Source organism: Euphorbia lathyris, chromosome 4 (assembly GCF_963576675.1).
Source record: "Euphorbia lathyris chromosome 4, ddEupLath1.1, whole genome shotgun sequence".
In the NCBI taxonomy this organism is placed as follows: domain Eukaryota; kingdom Viridiplantae; phylum Streptophyta; class Magnoliopsida; order Malpighiales; family Euphorbiaceae; genus Euphorbia; species Euphorbia lathyris.
In genome coordinates this window covers 44,162,151-44,174,920 of record NC_088913.1, presented here as the reverse complement: position 1 = coordinate 44,174,920, position 12,770 = coordinate 44,162,151, and the positions used below count along the sequence as shown (strand labels likewise).

The 12,770-nt window shown below is 36.8% G+C and overlaps 1 protein-coding gene and 1 non-coding gene across 7 annotated transcripts; one reads left to right on the top strand and one right to left on the bottom strand.

Annotated features, from left to right (window-relative positions):
* The first annotated feature begins 1,691 nt into the window (after nt 1–1,691).
* Nucleotides 1,692–5,865, top strand: LOC136226599 (pentatricopeptide repeat-containing protein At3g53170). 6 transcript variants are annotated; one of them, XM_066015176.1, is made up of 5 exons: nt 1,692–2,221; nt 2,788–3,868; nt 4,086–4,158; nt 4,809–4,971; nt 5,133–5,865. In XM_066015176.1, exons 1-5 carry the CDS (start codon nt 1,883–1,885, stop codon nt 5,139–5,141), a joined length of 1,665 nt encoding a protein of 554 aa, XP_065871248.1. In that variant the 5' UTR covers nt 1,692–1,882; the 3' UTR covers nt 5,142–5,865. The 6 variants fall into 6 exon arrangements, 5 of the variants coding, with proteins under 5 accessions (XP_065871248.1, XP_065871247.1, XP_065871249.1 ...); XM_066015177.1 differs by having other exon boundaries at nt 1,693–2,221; nt 4,809–4,899; XM_066015175.1 differs by having other exon boundaries at nt 4,809–5,865.
* A 5,623-nt stretch (nt 5,866–11,488) lies between these two features.
* LOC136228087 (small nucleolar RNA R71) lies at nt 11,489–11,595 on the bottom strand. The gene has a single exon (XR_010688422.1). It is a non-coding gene; the product is annotated as a small nucleolar RNA R71 (small nucleolar RNA).
* Nucleotides 11,596–12,770: the final 1,175 nt, after the last annotated feature.

Sequence of the window (12,770 nt, the reverse complement as noted above, 5' to 3'; positions counted from 1 at the left end):
ATCTTGGAGCACATTCTTCTAGTTTGGATGAAGCGGATGATGACATTGATGATGAGATTGATGATTATTTTTTGAATATTGATAAAGATATGTCAATTGAGGGAGAATGGGAAAGATATGTCAATGAGGCACCTGAAAAATATGTAATTGAGTTTGACCTTCTATTGTGGTGGAAGATTAATGCTGTGCGATATCCTGCTTTATCCAAAGTTGTAAAAGATGTTTTTGCAATTTAATGCTCAACCGTGGCTTCTGAATCTACGTTTAACACAAGTGGTAGAACTTTGGATCAATTTAGGAGTTCTTTAACTCCTGCTACAGCTGCGGTTTTGATTTGTTGTCAAGATTGGTTGAAAACTTCAACTCAAGCTTTCAAGCATGAAGAAGAAGTTGAAGATCTTGAAGCTATTGAGGAAGGTAATATTTACTTAGCAATTATATTTCATAGTTTTATTTTAATTAAATGTTTATGAATACTAACTATATAAATGTTATTTAATTTGTAGAAATTAGTTCTGATCCTGAAATTGCATCATCTCTTTTATCCATATTTCAATTGGATATCTAAGGTTTTTTTAACCGAATCAAATGCACTTTGGTAAGCATATTTTTTTTCCTTTTACTTTTTGTTAGTGTGTTGATTAATTTTATTGAAGTGAAAGCTAATTAATTTAACATTTGTTGATTCACTAATGTGGTATATTTTATATGTTTAGGTTGATGTTTGGCTTTTACTGCCTTTGCTTTGGAAAACAAGGAACTTGTTGTGTTAAGAAGATTCAATTACAAATTGGGATGATGATTAAAGAGATTTTGCTAATGAACTGTTGTCTTTTTTGAATTAAAAGTTTGTTTGTTTGTTTTTATAGATTTGTTATTTTGTAACTTTGATTTTGTGGGCTTTTTTAGCCTTGTTGTCTACCGTAACTTTTAATACTTTGATTTGTGGGGTTTTTTTTATCCTTGTTGTCTACTGTAACTTTTAATGAATGTTGTTTACTTCCTAAAAAAATATCATTTATTTCAAGTTATGTAAGATAATAAAATTTTATATTATATTATCTTGTAAATTAAATTTTTAATTTATTTTTAGAACATAAACTATTAGATATTTATCCGAATCATCGAAAAATTATATTGGATTGGACCGGAACTGAATCTCCGAATCCCCGAACTGGACCGGACTGAAAATTTGGGGCAATTCAATTCTGGAGATTTATTTTTTCAATCCAATCCTGGAGATTTCTTTTTATTAATCTCCGAATTTCAATCTAATACTGGAGATTCATGAATCCCCGACTTGGACCGATCTGTGTAATGCGTAGCATACCCGGCTTTAGACGCAAGATTCAGTGCCTCTAGCCAGCCCGGCTTTCTTCTGCTTATGAACCCGCGGCTTAGGAGCCTCTACCCGGCTTTAGGCCTTCTTTGCCCTTATTTACCCGTGCCAACTTCTCAGCCTGCCTTGAACCATTAACTCTTCCCTGTCAGTGTCAGGTTTATAACCGTTAATTCTTAACTGTCTGGTTTAGATCCGTAAACTCTTACCTGTCTGCTTTTTAACCGTGCCCAGCCCTAGGGGCTACTAGGACTTGGGTCTCTTTCTTGGGTAAGCCACGGTGCAATTTACCCTTCATTTTATTGGAATTCTTCCAAAATTCTTTTACCACCAATTTGGGGTTTAAAAGGGCTGAAACTTCCCATTGCTTCCCCTCCTCCTCCTCCTTTATCATAACCAATTCTCCGTCCTATCAAACTCCAAAAGTTTAAGAAAATTTGTAATATTTTTGTTGATTTTCGATTTTATTCTCCTTTCATTATTTTTTCTTGTTGTGGGATTAATATATAAAATTTCTCTCGATCAATACACACCCCCCGCGAAATGCAGCTACACCCCCTTTCTTCCACCAATCTTTGCTGGTCGCAATCCATCTCCTCTTCACCCACTATCTATTCGACAAAAATCTTCAAAGAACCCAGGTTTGGTTTGGATTCACCAATTTTTGCTGTTCGGTCATCGAAATTGAGCTCCGACCTGAAGCCATTGGGCCTGCAGAGGCAACCCAAGAAGGAATTGTCGCGGATTCTCAGAACGGATGCTGCTATAAAGGCTATAGAACAAAAGGCCAAGTCGAACAAGTATAATAACCTTTGGCCTAAGGCTGTTTTGGACGCTCTTGATGAAGCAATAAAGGAGAACCGCTGGGAGTCTGCTCTTAAGGTTAATATCTTCTTCCCCCTTATTAAGCTAGCGGTAGCCAAAATATCATGAAGTAAAGTATGATTGCGTTCAGATGTATGGATGAATACTATGGTTTCTTTTCCCTTAACAGTTATGAGCAGGCATTTTAGTGGTTAGTTTGTCTCTTACTGCCTTGGTCTTCTTTCATGTTATGTTCTCAAGGTTGTATCATTATACTTACCATTACAAATTGTTTTTGATGGTGTATGCGCTTCCGGTTGTGTCTGTGATGTGTTCCACCTGAAAAAACTCTTTTAAGTATTCTCTATGCTAATGAGATCACCAAAAGTGAGAAACTGAACATAAGGAATTTCATGATTTTTTATAAAATGCATAATTCAACTAGAAAGGGATTTAACATATTTAGAAGGTTGCGTCCTTGTTAAATCCAGACTGCTGTATTTGCAGTAACTTGCAATTTCTGACAAGTTTACAAATGCTACATCATTGTTGAGTTTTATGTTTTGTTATACACTGTACGCTTGTATTCAGAGACTATTCAAGTTCATACCTGCTTCTTGTAATAAAAATGCATACCTTGATAGATTTTTGAGCTTCTCCGGAAGCAGCAATGGTATGAACCCAGATGCCGAACATACACAAAATTATTGATGATGCTTGGCAAGTGCAGACAACCTGATGAGGCCAGTTTGCTTTTTGAGATCATGCAGTCTGAAGGACTCCAGCCCACTGTTGATGTTTACACTGCTGTTATGAGTGCTTATGCAGAATGTGGCCAGCTTGACCAGGCATTTTCTACTCTTGATGATATGAAATCAGTATCTGACTGCAAACCAGATGTATATACATATTCTGTCCTTATAAATTTTTGCTCTAAACTTCATCGTTTTGATCTGATTGGAAGAATTCTTTCAGAGATGTCATATTTGGGAATTGAATGCAGCATCGTCACATTCAATACTGTAATCAATGGCTATGGTAAAGCTAAAATGTTTAAAGAAATGGAGAACTCGTTGACAGATATGATTGACAGTGGAAACTTTGTTCCAGATCTTTTCACTTTTAATTCAGTTATCGGAGCCTATGGGAATAGTGGGCGTATTGAGAATATGGAGAAGTGGTATGATGAATTTCAACTAATGGGAGTAGATCCAGATATAAAAACATTTAATATCCTTATAAAATCATATGGAAAAGCCGGCATGCATGAGAAAATGACGTCTGTTGTAGAGTTTATGAAGAAAAGGTTCTTCTCTCCAACCGTTGTGACTTATAACACTATTATTGAGACATTTGGAAGGGCTGGTGATATTGAGAAGATGGATGAATACTTCAGAAATATGAAGTATCAGGGAATGAAGCCTAATGCTGTGACCTACTGTTCTCTTGTCAGTGCTTACAGCAGAGCTGGTCTCACAACAAAGGTTGATTCAGTTTTGCGACAAGTAGAGAACTCCGATGTAGTACTAGACACCCCTTTCTTTAATTGCATTATCAATGCCTATGGTCAGGCTGGTGATGTAGAAAAGATGGCTGAATTGTTTCTAGCAATGGAAGAAAGAAAATGCAAGCCTGATAATATCACATTTGCAACGATGATCCAAGCCTACACAGCCCATGGAATGACTAAAACTGCTCAAGCTTTGGAAAATAAGATGATTTCAGGTATGTTGTGATGCATTCAGCAGTCTAATTGTAGTTTTTGTTGGTTTATAAGAATCTTCTTTAAACTAACTTCCTTTGCTTCTCAATTGATTTTCTAGGCCCAAAAAGGCTTCATGTTTATAGATTTTAAAATTGCTTATAAAGGCTTCATCTTATTTGACATTGTAGGCAAGACTCATGGATACACTATCCCATGTTATTTTGTACCTTCATTCAGGAACAAGGATGATTGAAGCTTGGCATGTGGATTATTATGGATTTTTCCTTCTTGTGGCTAACATCTTTAGTAGGTAACTGTTTAGGTTTTCTTCCAATTAATTTCCAACTACTTGTAGTATTAATGTGTTACACACTATCAAAAAAATATAAATAAATAAATATGTAAAAAAAGAAATAAAAAAGTTAGGACCGTACTAATACTTATCAACTATGACATCAAGTACCCAGTGGTTGATTTGATTGTGTCCTTCATAGTGCAGGAGGTCAAATGGTTATATTTGAACCCTAACTGCCCCTCCCCTCCAATATTTTTAAATGTTCCAGCACCAAAAAACTAATTAAATATTGTAACATTTTTCATTTGTGAGTGTTGCTTCTGTTATATAAATGTTTACAAAACCATTGTCTTTAGGACACAACACTAACTAACAGGAAGATGCAGCCACCTTTTGCCGGGTCCTCTTCAATTCATCATGGGTTATATTAGGAGTGGACTTTTGCTTCCTTATGATGATATTTGGCCGGCTCTCCTAGGAGCCACCTCATTGGCCTTAAGCCCAATCTGAGAACAACCTTGTTTAATTAGGTTGTTATCAGACCCACCTAGTAAAAGAGAAGAAAACACCTTTTAGGTTTTGTTAGAAACTCTTCATTTTCTGTATAACTTCTATCATACTGATCAAATGCAGTGTGCTTCAATTTGTATGACTTTCCCTGACAGGTGTATGATTACGATGAAGGTCTTTCAACGCCTTTTCTTTGATTATCTTATTCAAGATTTCTTCTATAGAACGGCAACGCTTCCCTCCATCGTATGTTGCCTTTATCTTTTCGACTTTTATTTTTGTGGCTTGTGGAGAACCTCCATTCTTTTCATTTCTTTGGTAATTTCTCTTCTTTCGTTCCTCTTTCTGGAAAATTCTTCTTATCTTCTCTCCTCCTTAGAGTGAAGGAAATGGGCTGATGGGAAAATCCCAAAGTTGTAAGTTTTTCTTTTTATATATAGAGGATTTCTTTGTTTAAAATTTGTTTCTCTTTCTGACAGGGTTTTTAGTTATAAGGGATCGTTTAGCAACTGAAAAGAGAAAAAGGCAAAATGCGAGTTACAACCTTGTTTCCTTTACCCTCCTCATCTCATCTACCGTCTACCGATCATCCTTCTTCTTGGAGGAGCCGACTCTCGATGATTGGCATTTTTCTAGTCCACATGGGACTTAGATAGAGTTATGGTCATACTCTTCTTGAACTGTTCAACTCAGACATCTTGGCTCTATGTTTCTTTTCTTCCTTATTTCCTTCTAATCTTCATTGATGATGACGAATGGCGCTCAAAATTTTCCTAATGTGGGAGTCAGTCTCATTGACATTGTCTTTGTTTCCCCTTAGCCTATCGAAATTGGTCAGATCTACTATTCGAAAACAAGACCGTGTGGGCCCGTCCAGGCACTCGAAATCAAGAATCTTCCCCAATTTTCTCCCATTAGTCCCTATGTGCATTTTTTGGCCCTTATGCGATTTTTAGCGGCTTGGATTCCGCTTAGACCGCCGCCTAATCGACGATGAATAAAAGTGTTTTTTCTTATTTTTTTTCTTTATTATAATTCCCTTTTGAACTCTGTCGCATGGTTATTCGTGAATTGTGTTTAATATTTTTAGATATTTTGATTTAATTGCGTCTTATACTTATTTTCATAATATGGTTTAAGACTTTAAGGATATTGTTTCATAGCTTTTATTGAATTATATTATCCGAGAATATTATATTTCATTTGTTTGAATTATTTTAATGATATTGTTGTTAAAATGTTTATTTTTGCATATTTTTAAAGATATATGTTACAACTATAAGTGTTTTTCTATATTAAATAATTTTATATTATTATTTTTAGATAGTATAATACATATTTTTTTATTGAATTTATATAACAATTTGTTTATTAATAAAAAAAATAAAAAATACAAAACCTATTAATCCCCGACTAATCCATGATTAATTTTTAAGGTCCATGTTCGTCCGACTAGCGTTTAACATTTTTTACAACCTTGCTCACATCTACTTTAGTCTCATATCTAAGGGAACTTCTAAACTTACTAGATACAAATAATGTCTTGAGCTTGTAACTGAAATCACTGACTTCTGTCATTTCTATTGCACTCGAATTAGAGGCAATCTTTGTTTACTGAGTTATACAGCTAAACGAAGCTTGATTTTGCTTATGATCTTTCTAAACAGAATGCGACTCAACCAGAGGAGCTTCTGTTCGGACTTAAGGTTATGTGATCTATTGTGCACAATAGTCGGAAGCACCACTTAGGTGATTTAATACAAAAAAAAAAAAAAACAAGCAAATATTAAAAGTAAGTAAAGTAAAGTAAAGTAAAGGGTTAGAGAAAAGTTACTCAGCGATTTATACCGGTTCGACCTCCTGCCTACATCAAGTCCCCAGAATACCTTCTGCTGGGTTTTAATCCACTAATGAACGCTTTCAAATGGTAGAGCACAAACCTTTACAATAGACACAGAGACATTGCAAAGTACTGTTCTTTGCACACTACACTCAGCTATTTATCTCTACCTCTCAACCTATTCACTTATAACCGAAGTGAACAGAGGAGCTTCTAATCTTTTAACAATTGATGAATTTTGTTCTAACTTAGAACACAAAGTAAAGTTCTATCAACTATTACACGAATTAAAAACAATGGATGTGTATAAGCTTTTTCTTTTTGCTTTTGGCACTTGAAGAATGATTCTCTTGATTTCAGCGTTAATGGTTAAGTACAAATGTAGCTTTTGTTGGGGCTTTTATAGTGAAGCCTGTAGGAGGGTCAATTCGAATTTTGAAAAGACCGTTAGAAGGAAAGCTCCTTTCTGTCGCTTTCAGCTTCTGGCTTATGTACAAAAGCTTTCCGTTGGAGTTGCTTTTCCTTCTGCCTTTTTGAGACATCATGCTTCTGAATTCTGCCGGAGGCAGTCTGACTGTTTGGACAATTATGGCAAAGAGTCCAAATTGTCCAGGAGGATACGCAGTCTATTGCTTGTACTTCTTTCCCAATATAGTAGCGTATCGTTAGGTGGATAAATCAACTTTGATTCTATTTGATTCTCTTGTTTTCCAGTTGATTAGTCTTCTGGGCTTGGGATCATCTTGTGGATCCTTTTAGATTCTGGGCAGGAAAAGGACTTGGGCCTTTAACAATTCTTAAGGTCTTTCCTTAATTTCTTTTCTTTCTCTTTTTCTTTTTAATAAAAAACACTTAACAACCATTAGAGCAAATAAATCAACATTTAATTTTTATACTTAAATTATTTTTGGGATTTTAATTTTCTATTAAATATTTTTGTCATAATCAAAAGTCACTGTGGAAATCGTGTTTCAACAATCTACCTCATTTTGATGGTGGTAAAAATTCAGAGGATGGGAACATTTAATTTAATTTCCCCGTAATAGTTGAACTTATATTGCTTCTGGATACTCCCCTATAAGGGTTGAACTACCGAAAGAAATTTCACTTAAGATAAAAAAATGTTAGAAGTGAAAAAGTTCAATAGTAAAATTAAGTTCAGAGTCAGAATCGTAATGTATCAGAGGCATAAAGTATCGAAAGAAGTAAGGTGCATACAGCGATATTTGAACAATGTTTTTAATTTTTCAAAAATAGCGTTGAAGCGTTGAAACATTGTATAAATTTGGTTAAGTCTTGATCTATCAGAGTTATTCATTTAAGAGAGAAAAGCAGTTAAGTAAATAATGTTCAGAAGTAGTGTGGAAGAGATAAGATATTCATTTATAACAATCAAGAGATAACAACACATATGAAGCTCAATAGCTTATAAGAACAGAAGAAGAAACAAAAGATCATATTTGTCTAATGTTTAAGGTAACATTATTGTTCTTCTTTGGAGATGGTTGTTGTTGTGTTGTTGCTATTGTTCCAGAAGCAACGTTATCGTTCTTATGTTTGGCTTCTTCCTTCGAGGCTTTCTCCCCCTTTTGTCAGCAACAGTAATGGGAAAAGAGCCCGGAGGTTGACTATGACCAGTGGTCCTATGTCAGTCCAAGCAAAAGGAGGTTTCAGATACTTCATTAGCTTCATAGATGATCATACTAGATATGGTTATATCTATTTGATGAAACACAAGTCAGAAGCTTTTGAGAAATTCAAATGCTTTAAGAATGAAGTTGAAAATCAAACTGGAAAGACTATTAAAATACTTTGATCTGATTGAGGTGGAGAATATCTTTTAGAAGATTTTATGAGTTATCTAAATGAATATGGAATATGCTCACAATTGACACCTCATTATACACCACATCACAATGGTGTGTCAGAGAGGAGAAATCGAATCTTATTGGATATGGTACAATCCATGATGAGCACCGCATCTCTTCCAAAGACATTCTGGGGCTATGCCTTGGGAACTGCTCTATTTACCTTGAACCGAGTACCCACCAAATCCGCTAGTGCTGCTCCATTCGAACTGTTCTTTGGAAAGAAACTCGTTTTCACTTTCATGAGAATATGGGGATGTTCAACATATGTTAAAAGAATAGTATCAGATAAGTTGGATTCTAAATCTGATAAATGCTTCTTCATAGGATATCCTAAGGAAACTGTATGATATTACTTCTATCATCCAGATGATAAAAAAGTAATCGTATCCAGAAATACAGTGTTTCTAGAGAAAGAGTTTCTGGAAGAAACACAGAATGGAAGTTATGTTGAACTTGATGAAGTTCAAGAGGAAGCACCTGCTGAAACCGCGGAAGAGGAAGTGGAACGCGAACTTGCTTCACGAGATAAAACACAAGTGTCATTTCCCACTCGTAGGTCTCAAAGAGATCGTGAACTCCCAGTTAGATATGGTTTTCTAGTGGGAGATAACGAAGTGGTTTCCGTGTTAGACGACGAACCTGAAACCTACGAAGAGGCTCTTGCTAGTCCATAATCTAAAGCATGGCTTGAAGCCATGAATTCTGAAATGGACTCCATGTATGCAAACCAAGTGTGGACTTTGGTTGATCCACTCGAAGGGATAAAACCCATTGGGTGCAGCTGGATCTTCAAGAAGAAGACAAACATGGATGGAAAGGTTAGTACCTATAAAGCTAGGTTAGTAGCGAAAGGATATCGTCAAAAGCAAGGAGTTGACTATGACGAGACTTTCTCTCATGTAGCCATGTTCAAATCCATCAGAATATTGCTTGCAATTGCCGCTTATTTTGATTATGAGATTTGGCAAATGGATGTGAAAACAGCTTTCCTAAATGGAAACCTGCTTGAGGATGTATACATGATGCAACTTGAAGGTTTCACGTCGAAGGATGCAACGAAGGTTTGCAAACTTCAAAGGTCCATTTATGGACTCAAGCAAGCATCTAGAAGTTGGAACAAATGTTTTGATGAAACCATAAAACAATTTGGTTTCGAACAAAACCCTGAAGAGGCTTGTATTTTGTTAAGCATGAATTTGATTACGATTTAACATGTTATTTATAATGAATTAAGGGTGTTTTTAGGGTTAAAATACAAGAAAGAAGGTCTTATAAGTGTTTTTGTGCAGATAAGGAAAGATTAAGTCGAACGGACTGGAAGCAACCTGTTTCGCGCATACCATGAGGAGTTGAGCCTTCTTTGATCCAGCGGTCTAACGCTGCGAATTCTGATGACGGATAGCGACAGGACATAAAGCAGGTGCGGCAGGCAGGAAAGGCGGATAAGAGCAGTTTAAAAGTAGCATGATGACATGAAAGTTCGACCCTTGAGTGTTCAAGGGTCAAAAGGATTTTAACCATTTCTAGCATTCTAGGATTTGTGAACAATTTGGTTTGTTTTTGTAATATTTTCTTAGATACTTTATATACCGTTTTGACCTTTTCTTTTTCCCTTAAATAGACGTAGTGGGGAAAGGAAAAGGGATCATCTTTTGTTGAACTTAAAAATAGACGTTTTGGTAGAGAGAAGAGCTCTCAAGGAAGATGACTCCATTGATGGAGTACTGTAGAATGGAAGCAGACTGTTCACTCGGCAGTATGAGTGAGTAGTCATTTTGAATAGGTTCGGCCAGTTAGGGCCGGTGATGTAAGTTCTCTAATTTCTATTTATGAATGAATGTTGTTAAATTTATGAAGTGTTTGATGAAGCTTTTTATTCCATTGCTTATGCAAGTATGCTAGTGCTAGATGAATGATAGGGAACTGCTTTCATCTTCACCAAACTTTTTATCAAACATCCAACCCCGAACAAGAATGTTAGGAGGTTGTATCAAGGGTTTTCTTTATTGAAATGCTGTTTCAATCATAATGCAAGAAAGAACCAACCGTAGGGACGCTTATGGTTGTAGTAAGTCTTAGAATCTTAAGAACACACGAGAGTTGACTTAAGTGAGCATTAAAGCAGAGACCTTGACTTCACTTTGCGTCATTCATGAATAAATATGGTGTTTAGAGACTTAAGATAACCTGTTCCGATGTGCCTACCCTGTTCTACCTTTTTATCATTATCAAGTAATCGTTTTTTTATAAGTTAAATCTTTGACTTTGTTACTTATTCACAATATCTCTCAATATAAAGAATTCATACACCATGAACACCCTGTTCTGCAACGTTTTTCTAGTAAAATTTGGTCATCAATCCCTATGGAGACGATACTCACTTATCACTTTATTACTTGTATCTAGTGCACTTGCTAGAGTCTGTTCAGAGGACAACAAGTTTTTGGCACCATTGCCGGGGATTGAAAGCAACAAAATTTATCTGAAAATTTCTGTGAAACAAGGTGTTTTTAATCTGTTTGCTAAAAAGTGCAGCTAGAAGGAGTTCTCCATTTGTTTATGCGCAGAGCTGGACCACCAATTTTTCCTATCGATCTCGAATTAGAGAGAACGTGTAGACGAAACCGAGCGGGAGCTCGACGAGCAAGACAGAGAGAGCGACAAAGAGAAATAAGGATGGCTGGAAGAGTACCACCAGAACAACCAGTTCAACCTAATCAAGAAGAGGAAGGAGAGAACAACAATCATCCAGTTATGAAGATCAGAGACTATTCTAGGCCAACCATGGAAGGACACTCGTCGTGCATTGTGTTGCCAAACGAAGGAAACAACATGTTTGAAGTGAAAGCATCTATGATCCCAAATGTTGCAGGCCACAGTGCAATTCAATGGATACCAGTCGGAAGATCCAAACGGGCATATCCAGGAGTTCATTACACTGTGCAACACTTTCAGATCAAACCGAGGAGTTTCCGATGATATGATAAGGCTAAAGCTGTTTCCTTTTTCTCTCAAGGACAAAGCAAAGAACTGGTTGAAGAACTTACAGCCAGGGACGATTACCACTTGGGAAGAAATGGCCAGTGCTTTTCTAATGAAATATTTTCCACCTAGACAGGCCATCAAACTTAGAAATGAGGTATCCCGTTTTACGCAGGAGGAGGATGAATCCTTAGCCGAGGCATGGGAAAGGTACAAGGAATTATTAAGAAGGGTACCGAATCATGGCATCCCCATGTGGATGCAAGTGCAGAATTTTTACAATGGAGTCACCAACATTTATAAAATCCAGATTGAATCCATTGCCAATGGTAACCCCGAGGATCTTGAACCATAAGCCTTGTACAACCTTATTGAGAGAGTCGTAAGCACGAGCTATAATTGGCACTCAGCTAGGTGTGAAGGAAAAAGAGCGGGGAATGATGATGTTGTGTCGAAACTGACCACCCAGGTGGAACATCTTGCAAAGCAGCTCAGCAAGATTAATGTATCATCCATTCACAGCGAACCACCGTTCAATAATGTTTGTGATTTTTACGGAGGACCTCATTTCAACATAAACTGTCCTGGAGTCAAGCAAGGGAAAGGTGACCAGGAGCAATGTGATTATGCTGGATATAATCAAAGGAACCCACCAAACCCATACTCGAATACCTACAACCCAGCCACAAGAAATCATCCGAACTTCGGATGGACTGGGCAACCAAATCAGGAACAACCAAGGTACCAGCAGCAACAAGGAGGACAGTACCAGAGACAACCTCAACAACACTACAAACAGCCTGTTCCACCAAAGGAAGATATAGAACCAGACATGATGACTATGATGATGCAATTCATGAAGCAAACACAAGCGTCAATTAAAAATATGGAGACACAGGTCCATCAACTTGTTGCATCTTCGTCCAAAGGAAAAGGGATGATGCCAAGTAATACCGAACCAAACCCCAAAGGAGATGTCATGGCCATCACTCTGAGATCTGGTAAGAAAACTCAACCCCCTTTTCCCACTGATGAAAATGCTGAGTGTGCAGGTACCTCTCGAACTATTAAAGAAGAAAAGAAACAAGCTGTTCTTAGTCAAGAAGAACCTGTCGGGGTAGAATTGACCGCTGATAAACAAGAAGCTTGAAGAGCAAAATTCGAAAGTGCTGGACACCTTCAGGAAGTTGCATATTAACATTCCCTTCGTGGAAGCACTTGCTCAGATGCCCAGATATGTGAAGTTCTTAAAAGATATCTTGTCAAACAAGAAGAAGTTGGAAAACATATCGATGATCCAACTAAACAGGGACTGTTCTTCAATACTCCAGAACAAGCAGCAGCTTCCGAAAAAGTTGAAGGATCCAGGGAGTTTTTCTATTCCCTGTTCAATTGGCAAGTTAAATATTGAAAATGCGTTGTGT